The following is a 17,732-nucleotide window of genomic DNA, read 5'->3' on the forward strand; positions in this document are numbered from 1 at the left end:
CGACTTTAACTTCAATACAGTATGCGGAAGTCCAAAAATGATCGGAACTGGTAGGGCATGAAAGTGACTGCCATAGGATTGGTCTATATGTCACGATTATTTGCCCTAAATGTTACTTCTGACAAGCGGAGTCGTATGATCAAATTTAATAAAAAATCTGAGTGAATCGAGAATGTTGCAAAGTTCTGAATTTAATCTTATTTCAATCTTTGTACTCTGCCAAAAATTCTCTTCTCCGATTTTTGGCAATTCAAGTACAATGAAATGTTCACAATTTAATGAACAGCTCATGAAGTCTCAGATTCTTTTTTCAAATTAATTTCTACTTCTTTTCTATAAGTACCCTTACACCCCTGGTTAACATTTCGGTTTCAAAGGAACATACTGATACACTCCAAACCGTGGTTATGAGATAAAGAATTAGCCCTTGCTATACGAACCAGTTAAGAAATCTCATGACATGACGGAACAAATCTGATAGTCGTGGCAAAACATCAGTCATGCTGTCGATTAAACCACCTTATAACACAAAATAATCGGCAACATGCCCTTGTATCAGGATTTTTGTCTCTTGTCTTAATATTTTGTAGCTGCTGCAGAGCGTTGTCCACGTGCTAGGTAATCGGAAGTGCAATTCCAAATTTTCTTTAACTCTGTCACCGGCGGTTACAATTTCAGTGACGTTTGGTCCTGACACTGTTAGTAGGTCTAATACAACAAAATGCAAGAAATGATGATGCTTTGGAGGAGGGTTCCGTAGGGAGGTGAACACATCGAAGAGCTAGACGTATCAAATACTCTAGTTGTTGTAGCCAATCATTTCGGTTCTGTTTTTTCTCTTATCTTAATGCTGTCACTATCCATCAATCAATCTGTCTCAATCACTCAATCACTCAATCACTCACTCACTCAATTAATCAATCAAACAAACCAACAATCAATCAATCAATCAATCAATCAATCAATCAATCAATCAATCAATCAATCAATCAATCAATCAATCAATCAATCAATCAATCTGCCTATGTCTATCTATCCATCCATCTATCTATCTACTTACATATCTAACTGTCTATCAAGACAGGTAAAATTCCCGAGATCCATGAATAAGTTCTTCCCAGCAGTCGTTATCTTTCATCATCTCAAATTCTTGGGTCACCTGAATGAAGACCAGCTCAATAAGCTCAATGCTCAATAAGTCGACATAATCAACCTCCTGGGTCTTCTTGCATATCCATGGTATGATTATGATGGGGATTCCTAAGAACCATAGAGCTCTGGATGCCATTGAATACGATCCGACTACTTACTCAAATCATAACTCATAAACAGCTGCTACTGGTAGTATATCTTACTAACTCTTCTTCATTGTACACTCTAATATACGAATAAACCTGTTTGAATCTTCCATTTAATTGTTATGTCACTGCATCATTCCTGTTTGGCATACGAGGATAGTACGGTAGTATACTGGTGTATGCATGTGTTTGTGTAGGTGTCGGTATATATAAATGCATGTATGCATGTGAAAATAACAACAAAAGGAGTAGATATAATATCATATCGCTTTTAAAATAAATAACGATAATAACAACAATACAAACAACACACACACACACTCAGACACACACACATACACACACACAAGGATTCCATGATAGACATTCAGGACATGAGATGGGCCAGTAAAAGAAGTAATATACAATGGAGGTTATACAATGGATATACGCAAATAAATTGTCATTGAATATTCAAAAAACAAAAGTTATGCTTTTTAGTAATTCTTTAGATAGCCTCCCAGGCAAAATAACATTTGATACTACTCCCTTAGAAGAAGTTTCTTCCTTTAAATTTCTTGGTGTTTGCGTTGATAACAAGCTTTCATGGAGGAATCATATTGATAACATATGTAAAATTATATCACGTAACATTGGCGTAATGAATAGATTAAAATATTATCTTCCTTCATCTGCATTATTAACTGTTTATTCTAGTTTGATATTACCTTATTTAAATTACGGGATTCTTGCTTGGGGTAATACATATCAGATGTTACTTGATAAACTTCTTTTATTGCAAAAGAAAGCGCTTAGAATTGTTTTTAATTTACATACCCGAGAACATACAGATGCTTTGTTTTCTGACCATAAAATATTAAAAGTAAATGATTTGTATGTGTTTCAACTTGGCCAGTTCATGTTTAATTACAACAGTAACTTTTTACCTAAAATATTCCATGATTTATTTCATCGAAACAGTCATGTTCATAACTATCCCACGCGACGATCCGACGAATTTCATCTTCCATTAATGAGAACCGCACATGCCCAAAATACATTTCTTTATACCGGACCCAGACTTTGGAATGATTTAGATAATAGTTTAAAAGATTCCCCCAAATTTGTTACATTCAAATACAAACTCAGAAAATATTTACTTTCTACTTATAATCATAGATAATTTTAATTGTTTTGATTCATGCTTGAGCCTTCACCTGTCCTAATGTCGCAGCACTTGGCGTGTTCTGTGTGCAGACTTCTCTTCTTTCTTCTCTCCTCTTCCTCTCCTGTCTTTTGTTCTTCGTAGACTTGTATTGTTACCGTCTTCTCTCCTCTCGGTACTGTCTCGCGTCTTACAGTGTATATACGTGTGGGTAATCGAATGTGTGTACGAACGTGTTGTCCTTGTCATATTTTCCCGGTACACGTGGTTCAGTGAGCAGTGTCCGGGCACTAGCATTGGTATTCTATATTTTTTTCCCAACCGGTGTATCTCAAAATAATTACATGTATATTATTATAGAATAGTATATAATTTACTCATTATTTATCTAGCGATCCACGTCCGACAAGCTTTGCTTTTTAGTGGATCACTATTTTCCATAATCGAATTTATTTTCCGCTCGCCCACGAAGAATTTATACAGTGTTTTTCCTAAATATTGTACATGTTATATGCTGTTCTATAATTTGTCTCGTATATATATTACATGAATCTTTTGCAAACGTTTGAACCTTATTTCAACACATGTTATACTTTGTACTATGTTTTTTTATTTTCGATGATTGGAAATAAACTATGATTGAATTGAATTGAATTGAATTGAATTGAATTGAATATAGATTTAGATGGACAGCTAGTCTGCGACAACTCCTCAGATATTTCCAAACAAAATGGGGAATACAATGGGGAAACAAAATGTGAATATGATATCTTCACGCATAATGCCACCTCAATTTTTCTTTATATGTCTTGTTTGCCATTCATTAATCTAAAGTCATTGATTCACATTCATCAATGACTCAATGCTCTATTGGTATTTTGTATTCACCTTTACTGTGCGGACACAACCAATGATAGCAGAGCATCAAAAATGGTCTGAAAAAGACAGTGACATTTAGAATGATACTCTTTACAAATTAGGTGAATTGGTATAGAGAGAAATTACCATTTGATTATCAACGCATGTAGTAGTTGATGTATATCCTGTTTTGCTATTAACACATATCTCCAGGTCACTGTGGTTTTCTCTATCGTTTGCTTACTGTAAATTGTCATCTCTGCTAAGAGGACATGCACGTTTATGGATAACTTGGGACACAGCATTATGCGATAAATATAATAACATACCAAAGTAGTTCCACCTTCGTTAGGCAAATTGTCATCCCAGACACATTTTCCCCAGAACATTTCTATCAGCCGCACTTTAACTGTATAATGATTATTACCTCATAGTGCAATTGCCCCAAAGTTGGTTTAATGTGTAGAATACTACGGTTGTACGTGGGATGCATCGATCAAAGAACTCTTTTCATGGGGATCCCCCTCCAAAGTTCAAAATTGTAAAGGATTGTCACACCCTGATGTAAAAAGAGAAACAGTACCGTGCTTAAAAATACAACGAAGAACATGCATTGTGTTGAAAATGGGAAGCGAAGGGAAGCATAATGTGCACCTAATAATAACAAGCCACATTAAAGGGATGGTACAGTATTGGTGGAGATGAAAATTGGGCTTTAACTTTTTCGGGAGATACCAAGAAAACACTTATGAAATAGTACAGAGCATACCATTTTAAGAGGAATTCAAAGTTTATTTGATGAAAATCGTGTTTGGAATAGCTGAAACATTAAAAAAACAAAGTAAAACAAAATGACTGTAATAAAATGTGGGTCCCACACTTTATTAGAATGACTCTGTTTTGGATATCTCAGCCATTGCAAAATCAATTTTCATCAAATAAAGGTTGAAATCCTCATGGAATTACATGCTCTTTCATATTTCATAAGAGGTTCCTCACTATCTCACCCCCAAAAAATGATAAAAACCTGAAGTTAAGTCTCGACCAAAACTATACGATCCCTTTAATTATTGACCTTAGTCCCAAATACAAAGGAGGCTGCAAACCAATGAGGTACTAGGGGCCTAGTACCTCCTTGCTGCCAACGAAGGTGGGCATTCAATTTCTCTCCGAGTTTATTGTGTAACGTCTTGTTTGCTCGAAAATGTCACCTGATTGCTCATCTAAGAATAGATGAGAGAAGTTAACGTATGCACACGAGGAGACAAGGAATAATAATAAGGATGGTTGAATTGAGAAAGATAAAGAGAAAGAGAAAGATAGACAGAAATAGAAAAAGAATAGAGGAGGGAGAAAGGGAGGTGTGTCAATAAATGTTATATTGCTCGGGGCAGATCTGACGTACAATGTTCTCACGTCCGTTCAAGGTTTTAGTCACAGAGGATCAATCCAACAAAACTCTGTCGTTACGAAGTCTCTAAGAGCCCGAGGCTGGTTCTAACATCGATGTTTTTTTGTCACGCTGTTTACATCTTTACATCAAGACGTTACCATTACTAAAATAAGACTACTTGTAGTAGAATGCTTCTCCTGATATAGCTCCAAATAGAAGTGTGACCATGGTAACGATGCATTTCACCCACCCCCCCCCCATGATTTTATGTGAAAATGTTGTAAAATATTTACAAATGTATGCAATTTATGAAGATCTGTCCCTAACAAAACATGCTTCTCGTGTTCGAAATGGTCATAAGAGGCATTTTATTGTCCAGCCTTGTTGCCCATGGACCTTCATCAGAGATGCATTGACGAATAAAAAAGAAATGGCCCTATAGAATCAACTATTTGCTTGCAACAATCATTAAGGCTTGGAGTATTAGAATGATTATAATTCATGCAAGCATGTATATAGAGAGGTGATGACCTCCCTGATGCAAGGGACACTTCAAAATTTTCAACGCCATAATTAGTATTGCATGATAATTAGTGACGCATGATGTAAAAATACATAATGCAGGAGACATATCGACGTTAGTGTTTTGCTAACATATCATTCAGGAGAAACTGACGCCCTATCCTAATGTAGGTGGGTGAGCAATCGGCAAAATTATGAGGAGAATACACAGTTATTTATTTGTTTTTACTTTCAGTTTATGCTGCTGCTTGTCGTGGGTGTTCATGGGTGCACGTTTTGGTACTTTTGTGATGATGTAGGCCCACATATCAACTGCAACTTACATATCATCATGTTTTTCTCTCTGTACTAATCACTTATCTGCTTGTACAACTATCTTGTATACACAAGTATATAAATGACAAAATATATGTAATAAACATAGACATTTGGGGTAGACACAGATACATACGTATCTACACACACACACACACACACACACATACACACATACATACAATCACATAATCTATCAGGGCTCGACACTAAACTTCCTTCCCGTTTGGGCCACTAAAATCTTTTAATCAGTCTGAAATTTAGATGGTCCGAAAAAGATTCCGTACAATATGTAGTGGCCCGATGTAAGAAACAAACGTAAAACAATCCATTTAGAATTAAGTTGTCCGATAGTACCACCAAATGTTCATCTTTTTTGGTGGCTAGACATGCTAGACATCAATGTTTATTGGCCACGGGCCACCGGGCCACTTGTAATTTACTGACGACAACATAGGCTGAGTTGCAATGATGAACGTTTATTACTACAGTCTGGGGCGAAAAGTAATGTCGCCTTTGCCTTAAGTTACCGGACGGCAATATGTTTCAGGCAAACAAAATGTTAAGTTGATGACAGATTATTTAATTGGGTAGAAAGATCTATGAACTGCTTTGGTCGAAAGTGAATTTTTTCCTCGTGTGTTAGGGTCTTTTTTGCGACATAAATGACGAGAACTTTGGACCCTCTCAGGATAGCGATGGCGACATCAGCGTTGGATCTACATATTACGATCTTGCGATCTTGCTTACGATCATCATCACAATGAATTACGTTGTTTCTTCCCGAAAATCTTCCATTAATCCTGACATTCAGTATAAAAGTGATATTGATTCTTAGACCTGATCAATTCTTGGTGCCGTGCCAATACCCCGAAATCTGACGTTCGAGAGTTTTGGTTTGTTTGTGCAGCTTTTTAATTCCTTCACAACTGTCCCAATGGATAGAGTGCAGCGAGAAGTATTGTGTTTCTTCCCAAGAAAAGCGGAACATATCTAGTTATCGATTTGACTTCCCCTTCATTATAGACCTTTAAAGCCTCCATTCTCACGTTAACCAATTACTTTAACTTAAAAGCCGATCTTCTGCGTAAGACTTGCCTCCTTCGAGCACACGTATTCTCTTTCAAGGCGTCTTGCTTTTAATTGAGACGATCGTGTTTAGAACTATCTTAAGAAGAACCAGAATCAGTCCTTATGATGTACCTTCTTTCTGTTTTTGAGATAGGGCTGCTATTGCGCAACATTATTGTGGCTAGGTTATAAAAACAAACAAACAAACAAACCATGAAATGACTTAATTTCACCTCTGATCTCCTGCCACAGTCTTTCCCTGGTTCAACTTCCCATTACCCAGATTTCGATTTCTCCTTCCATTTTCCCGTCTGCGTATGGTTGTGAAGCACGTCTGTGGATAGATGTTTATTACCTTAAAATCAATCTTACCTCACAGTGCCATGGGAACGTATACTAGTATATAAAACAACACAGCATCAACGCTCATGTTAGAAACAGTGAATACCCATTACTGAACATGTGCGCTCTCCTAGAGTGATAAATTGATAAACATAAAAAGAGAAGGTTTAGATTTCTTTGATTTGCATGGATACCAATCTCACCTAATTTCTTACTCTTTTCTAATTTGAGCTAACAAATTTTCAGCAAAGTAAAATGGAGTGTAAGAGAGAGAGAGAGAGAGAGAGGAAAGGCATAAACGGAGTGAAATCATTTGTGTATTGCCTAAAACAACAACAACAACAACAACAACAACAACAACAACAACAACAACAACATTGAGATACAACGTTTGCAGTCATCTCTATGTTTTTGATATGTGATGTTAGGTAAAATTTATCATTACTTTTCATATCTGCAATATCTAAAGGGAGATTCGATCGAAAGCGCTATTTGTATCTTCGTGACCAATGTCAGTTTCAGTAAGTTTTATTTCTCCACTTGTATAAACCAAAAATAAGTATGATATTATCAAACATATTTACAAATCATGGACATAAACAAGAGTTTTCAATACATAATCATATAGATAATACAGATATTTCACGACGACACATTAAGTATACAGGCGGAGGAAGCCATTTGTCAATAAGCGAATCGCTTGTCTTGGACAACGGCCTCTAAGCATTACGGTTTGGAACAATTCTATTTTTTTTTATTGAAGGAACAGAACAAATAAACCCACACGACAAACAACATAAAACTTTCAAGTATTTCGAATGTCATTTGACCGAAAAGGAAACACAAGGTGGAATAATACAAAATGATAAAAAAAAGATGAAAATATGGGACAAGAATAAGAGGGTACCTGAATAGCAAAAATAGAGAGAAGAGAAGAAGGGTAAAGGGGGAAGAAAAGTGAAAGTATACAGTGTTCAGGAGTTGGGAGCTAATAAGGACATATTATCTCTAATTCGAATGATACATTGCGAGAAGAACTTTTTTTTTAATAGGATGATTTAAAACAATGTAAAGAAGTACTGAGTCTCTATAGATCATCAGACAATGAGTTACATATATCTGAACCGGACCGTGATGCCTTGTGGACTTTTGAGCTATAACACGTTTGGGATTTTTCGAAATCAGAGCTGAAGATGAAATGATAGGCCTATCTACATATTGACTTTTCTAGTTTTTCTAAGAATTATAATTCTGGCTGTAATTTATCAATAAGGTGCGGTTCCGATGTACATCACAATTAAGTTGTCTAAAATTTACGACATTGTACATGTTTTATTATACTCAGCAAAATTAAAAGAAATTATAAATATTCTCTTTAACTTTAAGATAATTCAAGTAAATAAAGATTTTAGTCTCAACCACTGTGCAAACTAGATGACACGAAGACGTCATCGCCTGACTAGAATCCCACTGATTTCTACAAAAATATTACCTACACTTCCTAAAAAAAAAGATTTGCTGTATTCTTCAGTTCATAGGAGAGCTGTAATAACAAGGTAATCATGGTTCCTAGATGGAAGAGTTTGCTCTTGAGTACTTTGCTATTGTTCAAAAGTACGATTTTATTTTATCGTTTTTTTTATAAGAGTTGTATGTCGATAACCACGTCGCTTCCTAGAATTTTTATTTGTTGTTGCCATCGAAAACACGATAACTTTCATAACTTTTTGTCGCATAGATTATGCAACGTTAGGCTCTCTACCTGCGTGTACATGTTTAGCAAAAATTTGAACTTTGAAACACATTGAATTTAATAACTATAATGAAGATGATGATGACGATGATGATGAATGATGATGATGATAATGATAATAATAATAATGATAATAATAATAATGATGATAATAATAAAAATAACGATAATCAGAATCATAATAGTGCCTAACAATAATAATAAATATTATAGCAATGATGATAAGAATATTTACGATAGTATATTCAATGTGAGAATAAAACGAATGAAATTTTAGCAGAAATACCACTGGTCATAATAGGACGACTTTCAGGGATCGAGGATCTTGACAAAACACTTACAAACAACAACATAGGCTGTAGCTTGAGAGTGCCCAGTTGAAGTATTGATCCTCTTTTCTCCTCTATAAATAGGCTTGCGTGACGCCACAAAAGGCTGAATGGTCCTTCTGGGCAGTTGATTATTCACAAAAAAATCGATGAAGTCGTCCGGATTATGGGGATAAGCGGGGGCAACAGAAGCTATAGGACGACGCTACACACTGGCGACCGACCGAGAGAAAGGGGAGTCGATGTAACAGTTAACCGTATATACGCATTGATAGGAGTTTGATTACAGAGAGGGGCGTTGAAAAGGGCTTGTTGTCAGGGGGAGAAACAAACCGCAAGGGAGAGTCCAGGGTGAGAGGGTCGCGGACCAACTGACTGGAAAGGTACGACTATGTTGGATTTTGCACACGAGCAGATTGTACCTTCTTTCGAGTGATACTATTGACCGGTTTCAGAAATCCGCGAAAATGTTTGGCGACAGTACCTTGTGCTTTTGATGATTATGTGGGTATTCGTTTACTTTCACCGCAAAGGAAAGCTGAATTACAAACTTGACCATTGTTATTGTCTTGCTTCCACGTGAGGCACCATATTCTGACGTGATCACTCTCTGACGTGTACGTGTGAACTTAATACCATACTTGAGAGAGATTATTGCAATAAACCCCTGAGTTAATCTTCTTGTCAAGTTCATTGCAGACTTTGTTTACCGGCAGGAGTTGTAGTAGACATCCCCAACTGGAGAACGGATTTTCAGCATTATAATCTGCTTCTACTGGCATTCATTTGCATTATTTCGTCAACAAAAAATATAGAGCGTCAAAGAAAAAATAGTTTTGGACAAAATGGCCACGTTATCAACGTAGATCAACTTCATCATCGGGATCCATTAAGCTGAGAGCAATATGATCACCGTCGAAAGTACAGGGCCTAGTCGTCCAGCTACGAAGCAACCTGGTGAGCAGGCAAACGATGAAGAAAACGCGGCCGAACGGCGACGCAAGAAGCGTGCGCCGCGAGACCCGGGCGACGCGCTGGCCAGACGGCGCTTCGAAAACATCCGCAAGCACTCGGCGCGAACCCGTCATCGCACCGGCATCGTCAACAATGGGGAGAAGAACCGGTTGACGATCGCCGAGAAGCAGATGCTGAAGAACCACCGGGCCTCGGAGGCCAGGATCATGCGACTTAAGGAGCAGCTGAAGAGGGAACTGCACGAGATGGAGGCCGGGAGACGGGCCCTGAGGAGACATTCCATCTGCGTCAAGGATGAAAACAGGGACAAAGATCGGCATTCTCTCTCCAAGTATGCACAAAGAGGTGAGTGTATCTTGTGTTTGATAACAAATATAAGCATATAATTCATATATGTGCATTACATATATATATATATATATATATATATATATATATATATATATATATATATATCATGTAGATGTTTTGTGTATATACTCAAGCCAGATGTTTGCAAGATTTAATAGTACTTTACTTGATCTTTTATTTCTATAAATGGTATGAGATTAAACATCTGTGTCCTCATAATGCACCCTTAGCCTTTTCTTTACCTATACATTATTTTCCTTGACCAGTAAACATGCGCAAATTAATGGGATTACAGTGTATTTTACTCTCAAATCGTCTCTTCAATGAACGGACATCCCAATATAGACAATTGATTATGGGTAATTTCTAATATCGGCCTTGATTTTTTTTTCATTGTGCAATCAACAATTGCACTCTTAAAGACGTCGGATATCTGCTAGATTTTCTTTTCGCTGCGTTTGTTACTATTGCACCATGGATGAGATAATTCCATCTGATATTTACAGGGCTTGATATTAGTTGAGTGAGTTATCATCTTTGAACTATGAGAAGTCGGTGGAATAACATACTTGTCATCTACAAATATCTGCGCAACTGAATATAAAAGAATATTGAGTAGATTTAACTGACTTCGTTTTTGCATCTCATGAAAATAAGTCACCGCTTTGTGAATTAAGTTTAATTTTTTGATATATTAATTTTGATTTAGTATGGTTTAATTGATTTATCAGAACAGTATGAGGAAATTTCCAAAATATACATCAAATGTCATTTTGTGCTCGTCTGTTATTATTTGAAGGATATTTCCTCTTGTATCCCAAGGGAGACTCGGATCAATAATCAACTTTATGAGCTCTCCCACTACCATTATGCAACCGTTATGATTATTATTCATTTCTATCATTATCATGCTTTGCAGAGTTCTTGCTCCTAAGCTTTATTCTCATTATTACTGTCATTATGGAAGTACTTCGGAAAAGTAGATTAGGTTTCGAATTTATGGAATGTATCAAATTTGTATGCTGCTGAGACATAAATTCATCGACAAACACACGCATACACACACACACATACATACATACAAAGGTTTTACTCTTTGATATCCTCTTGACTCAGACACTGACAGTTGGCATCTGGTAATGCTGATGAAATAACTATAGGCCTATTCGTCTTTATCATTCGTGTTCTTTAATTTTGGCACAGGTCGTTATATGTATGCGATCCGGAATGAGACGAAATCCCAGAAGGAGGACATGGAATCGTACAATGAACGCCTCGAGAAAGCCAAGAAAATGCTGCAGCCGGCCTTGAAACAGAGCAACCTCGCAATGGACAACGGCAAGCTCTTGGGCAGGGCACCCTCCAACGCCTACCTGAGTGTTGGGCGTCGAATCAGCGTTGTCGAGGCACCGCCCGCCGCCAAACTCCTCATGTTCGCCGACAGCGACGACGAGGACGAGAATGACATCACGGAGATGATGAAGGAAATACCGGTAAAAATTAACATTGACAGAAAGACGATGGAAGCGGCGGCCAGGGCCAAGAGCTGCGCAAAGACGCCGCCACCGTTTGACCTCAACCAACTCCGCAAGGAGTTTTCTCCCGAACTGCGAAAAGCTCTGGAAGGACTCATGATAGATGACCCCAATGTCATGCTCGCCATGCCGGTGTCGAGGGAAAATACACGGGGCAGCCGCCGCGATAGCATCGGTCAGGGACTCGTTGAACACATGCCGGACATTGTCAACCCTGACACTGCAGTGGCGCCGCCGGAGCCACAGACTGGTAGTGAGAAGCAGAGTAGTGTCCTGAAGCTCCCACCAGTACAGGTCGAGAAAGCACTAGTAGGGAGGACTCAGAAGGGACATAAAGCGGCAGCTTCCAAACCCGTCCTAAGTACTGTGGCAGAGACTTGATGATACCCCAAGAAATTGTGCCTTGACTATCACATAGATCTGTTCATCATGTTGCAATTTCATAACAAAATTGGCGGAAGAGTTGCTGCAGCCGTATCGACAATCACATCATTCCAGGGGATATGGATGTGGGACATGACCCTGCGTTTTTCCCACCTTGCTTCATTCAGAAAACAAAAACAACTTTATATAGCTAATATTCGTCAATGCAAACTTGATAACATAACATAACATGTTCTTAGAATGCTTAAACACGTACGAGGAAAACATGTTTTCATTGCTATGCAGGCCAATTTATGTACAGATTATTAAAGTTATCATCTTAATGTTTTGTTAACAACTCTCTTCAGCATATTCCAATGTATGTTTCAGACTACTATGTGTTACCGTTATAATTCAGACACTTTTCAACTTTAATGCACATGAAGCTCTATAAGTTCTTCAGTATTACCAAACAGAAATAACTACTGGAAGTTGTCTATGTAATGAAAATCCTATAAGGATAATTGTGCAGTTCATAAAGCCACAGACAGTTAGGGCCTATAGGAAACCAAAATATTTTGTTAAGACAACAGCAACTTTTGAGAGTTTAAAGTTTTGTTTCACACTAATTGGCACACCTCGATCCCTCGTTAGCTCTTCCAGAATGTCCCTCCTGAAACTTCATACTCCGTTTGTTCATTTCTGTAATTCGATGAATGAAGAGCGATCCATTATCCGTAGTTTGTGAAACAGTACATATCAACATTATACAAAGATTTAAGTCATTATTACTTTGTAATACAAGTGTATAGAAAAAAAAACTCAGAACTTGACAGGAGATCTGCAACACTGCGAGATAGCTTTTGTTACGTAGCTTGCATATCAACGAAATTTCATTCCTATTTGGCACAGATGTGTCATTATGTAAATTACAACGTAATGAATCAAAATTGCCTCTGCTGAATTCCAAGAGCTATTCCTTTGCTGCCATATTCCAGGACAAAATCTATACGGTACATTGATTAACAGTTTAAAACGTCTTTTTATAATTTGCTCTGTACATCACTAGAAATGCAGCAACGAGCTTTACTTCAATGGAAAGTCCCATGGTTGGTCGTAAAATGCTCATTCTGTTAATATGAACTAACTACTATAATGTTCCTGCAGTGGCTTTTACCCTGATGTCCCACTATACACAGGGGACGTTCTACGCATATTCATACGCAAACTGCTGACTGAGGGAATGCACCGTGCTGCAGGGGATGACTGCTGCTCTTCGAGTGAAGTAAATTAGTGTTGTATTCAAACTGTTCTGATTGGAAAAAGAAAGCAAACTTCCATTTTCAATAACAACACAAGGTTGTGCAAAGATTAGAATTTGAAACATTTTTTTTTTCGTGGATAAATGAAACTTTTAGGAGAGCTTGCTAGGATGAAATCGACTACACATTGATGGCAGAATGCTAGAAAAAATGTACCTGAGAAAGGGTCGTTGAAATATAAGAATGTGTACTGAGATGCAATGTACTTGCCAGGGAAAGATAGAGAGCGAATGTGTGTATTTGAAATGACTTTCATGTCGAACTTTTAATAAAAATAAAGATATCTAAGGATATCTAAGTTGGTTGGACTTGTGCATGTGAAACAAGATTGTAGTATGTTTATGTACCATAATTTGCTGATAAGCTGATAACCACTGTATAATCAAAATGCAATAGTAAATAGGAAAGCAAGGGAAGAATACACACACACACACACACACACACACACATATATATATATATATATATATATATATATATATTTAATTTCATTTTTTTAGGTTTCCACACAAATAATTCAGTGTTGTGTTTACAACATCCATCAATGACAATGTAAAGTAAGTTCACTATAATTTATACAAAATAGCATTTCATAGCATAAAATCAATTGAAATCATTCTCAAGGGTATATTAATTACGGATAAAAAAAGATTGTGTGTCTTAAACATGTATGAAAAAAATACATATATTATGCATAATATGTAAAATCATACATACATCTGTATATATATATATATATATATATATATATACATACATATGTACATATTTGCCCGCACATAGTGAGGGAGAGTGATGAGAGGACAAGCGAAGTTAGGGAAGAGGAGTGGGATGGATTTAAAAAAAAAAAGCGAAACCACCAGAATATCACATTGATTACGTATGTTTATGTTACGCCTTTACCTAGATCGAACTCTTCAGACTATCGAAGTCACCAAAAAATTAAACAAACATGTTAATAAATGTACACATAATTTGTGTTCTTTATAATATATATATTGTAGATAATACACAAAATTGATATAATTATAATATGTAACATTTTTAAAGCGCTAAATATCATTGTTCATAAGCGCAGGGGAAGTGAAAACAAGGAGAAAGAAAAGTAAAGAAAATAAAGAAAAAAAAAGTAGAAAACGTAAACAAGTAGACCTATACATCTATACATATAACTTATTAGACAAAATTATATGCCAAAAAAAAAATCATACCTACGTATTCACAACTAATACTACTTCTTTCACTTATAAAACTGCCTGAAAATAAGGAGTGACTTAAATGAACCTAAGGTATTGAACTGCCGGATGCTGATGGAGAGATTCTTCCCTAGTTTAGGGGCGAAAGAGGAAAAGGCACAGTAGCCATAACGTGTACTGACACGAGGTCGGGGGATAGCTGGAGGTTGGCACTCATACCTGCTCGAGAGCCAAATAATTTCAAGATGATATTACTCAACTCAGCATCAGCTATGACACATGATATTGCATGAAAACTGGTTTAACAGTGGTACATTGTGGTCAGTAGGAGCAAGTGAATAGAGGAGTTCATTATCAGGGGGGCATTATTTTCATGAAGCGTTTTGGTCGGATACTGTTACTAGCTACTGAAACCCTTGCAACTGATTGGCTAAGAGCAAATTTTCCAACAACTTTGTCGGACAAAATACTTCATGAAATGCCCCCAGGTCTTCAGGAAAGAAAGTGTGTACATTGTTTTGAATATCATAGGATGTACTCTTCAAACCGGACACATTATCAGAGGTTGTAGTATCGATCCGACTGTTTCAGTCTGGTCGTGTACATTGACGTTTGTTGAATCAGTGAACTGAAATATTATTGAAACCTTTAAGTGAAGCAAAAAATGAAGAAAGAGATATAATGGGTCTGTAGACAGAGAGAAAGATCCGTGAAGGGAGAGGAGGAAGAGGAGAAGGAGAGAAAGGCAAGGCGAAAGAGGGAAGGAGTGAGAACTACGCAGTATGTACAAGAAAAGACAAACTAAGATAACTTTAAAATCGATAGGTGGACATTGTGTAAAGGTGTTACACACCTGTTGTGCAGCTGCTTGCTTCTTTCTTCCCCATACCGTCACGCTCCCTGAATTCCGTCGAGTTTCAATATAGGCTTGATCCGTGTTTGATAATCACATCTCGAGGAACAAAGGCAACGTGAGGAATCCTTTGTGAACTTAACATAAACAGTACACAAAAAAGAAGTCGATAGTCCGTGAAGGCGATGGTTACTCCCGTGTGTTACAATGGATTCTTCTCTGTGAGCTATTTTAACATTATTGGCAAGTGTGAGGAATAAACAATAGGTGTAATGTCCATAGTTGTAAGGCTTCAATAACGCACATCGAGGCGTTCTCCAGGGTCCAGAATCTATACTTTGCGTTCACTTTCCATTCTTCTTTTGTGTGTACACGTTTCATCCATTATGTCTTGTGTTGTCAAATACCTTTTGCTCGTTATTTTTTCCCCGAGTTGCTAAATTGTTGGTTGCACACACCGTCTCACGCGCACACACTCAAAGTTGTGTCAAGTCCATTTTATGTACTCAAATCACTAATTACTCTATCATGATATCAAATTTGTATACCTGCAGAATGCGATACAAATGAATACAATAATGAATGAACACACACACTCGCTCACACGCGCAAAACTCACAGACGAACTTGCACAGAAAATCTCTATTTACGAACTTAATTTCTCTGACTCTTGCAAAGACTTACTCAATTCATGTCAATTATCATTTAATTCAATTAATAACACGGACTAAATATGATGTAAATGAACACAACTGGTAACAATAAGGGATTTAAATGTCATTTCTACTCAAAATAATCTGCGCGGTATTAAGTAGAAAACGTGAGTGAATATTGCAATCAGCTTCTAGTCTTTATTCTACAGGTGCACCAACCAACACCCCTGTTACACGTCTGTTGTCGGCTCGAATGTTGATGTTAATCTACACATCACACTACACGTTATTCATACATTGAAGACTTATGACACATTTCAGACGCAAGGGAGATAATGTTGTTTATCGCTATAGGCTGCGCAATACACTTGTAAGCATGACCATGGTTTACCTTCATTGTGATATCTACCTGAACGATTATTACTTGCTATTGAAATATTCATATGCATATAATCATATTGATCGATAGATTGATTTGAATGAATTTCCACTTTGTCTTCACAAAAGCAATGAAACTAAATACAAGCGAATTACAATGATTACTGCAGTACAATAAACTTTTTGCAACAATGGTAATACAAAATAGTCGTAAGAACAAAAGTGAAGAGTCTAAAATAAAAGCACAGCTTGTTTTACTTATGGTGTCATAATGTTGATATGAATTTAATCATTTGATTCCTTCCGTTTCTTACGGATACTGATAAGGGGTAAGGAAGTACTATATATTTGGCGAACCACATCTTAGTGTAAAGCAAAGAGACACATTGTTGTGTATGTCAGAGGAAACGGAACTCGCGACAGAAAGAAATACAGACAAATAAAGAGCAAGGTTTACGGATTTCTCATGGTTATTTGTATCAATACCATGAGTACATTCTCTAAGGCGGTCTTCTTTATAACTTTTCATTTTTAATCATTAGTTTGTTATAGTGGATGGGTGTGAATCAATATGGGTGGCGGGCTTAATAATACAAAGACGCCTGAACGGTGGAAACTTGGTTGCCAAATGACGATGTCTATTTCAATCGTTGAGAATGCAAAGGATGTCATGGGTTGGGCTGTTGACCATCTTCCTCCACGTCACGTTTCGCAATGTGTGACAACCGAACTACAAAAGAAGAGGAAAGAAAAAGCACCGAAACTTAAGAAAGTTAGACATGTTTTTTTTTTTTTTTCCACAGCGTTTGATTTTTTTTTTCTTTACAGTCTAGTTTGGTACATTGAATAGGTCTCTGCTGTATTACTATAAACATTTCCTACTTCCACAGTAACATGGGTAAAGTGACTAGACATAGGTATAAAAGCAGGTTGGACCACGACAGGTCATTTCTCCATTATGTTAACACACCGTAGAAAACAGAAACACTTACTCTTCTAGGAACTGATAAAACATGGAAGCTCAGAGCGCCAACTATCATCTCTAGTCTATACCAATGTACGCGGTCTCACCGTTCATTTC

General features: G+C 37.0%; 1 protein-coding gene across 1 annotated transcript; it reads left to right on the top strand.

Annotated features, from left to right (window-relative positions):
* The first annotated feature begins 9,930 nt into the window (after window positions 1-9,930).
* LOC139721167 (uncharacterized) lies at window positions 9,931-12,267 on the top strand. The gene is made up of 2 exons (XM_071632496.1): window positions 9,931-10,345; window positions 11,555-12,267. The coding sequence occupies exons 1-2, from the start codon at window positions 9,931-9,933 to the stop codon at window positions 12,265-12,267; spliced, it is 1,128 nt and encodes a 375-aa protein (XP_071488597.1).
* Window positions 12,268-17,732: the final 5,465 nt, after the last annotated feature.

Source organism: Diadema antillarum, unplaced genomic scaffold, assembly GCF_040938485.1.
Source record: "Diadema antillarum isolate AM-2024a unplaced genomic scaffold, OU_Dant_1.0 scf00000139, whole genome shotgun sequence".
In the NCBI taxonomy this organism is placed as follows: domain Eukaryota; kingdom Metazoa; phylum Echinodermata; class Echinoidea; order Diadematoida; family Diadematidae; genus Diadema; species Diadema antillarum.

Excerpts from the sequence above, each read along its gene's own strand:
- LOC139721167 (XM_071632496.1), top strand. The coding sequence starts at position 9,931 with ATGATCACCGTCGAAAGTACAGGGCCTAGTCGTCCAGCTACGAAGCAA. Across the intron at positions 10,346-11,554 it reads CTCCAAGTATGCACAAAGAG|GTCGTTATATGTATGCGATC; the intron begins GTGAGTGTATCT and ends ATTTTGGCACAG.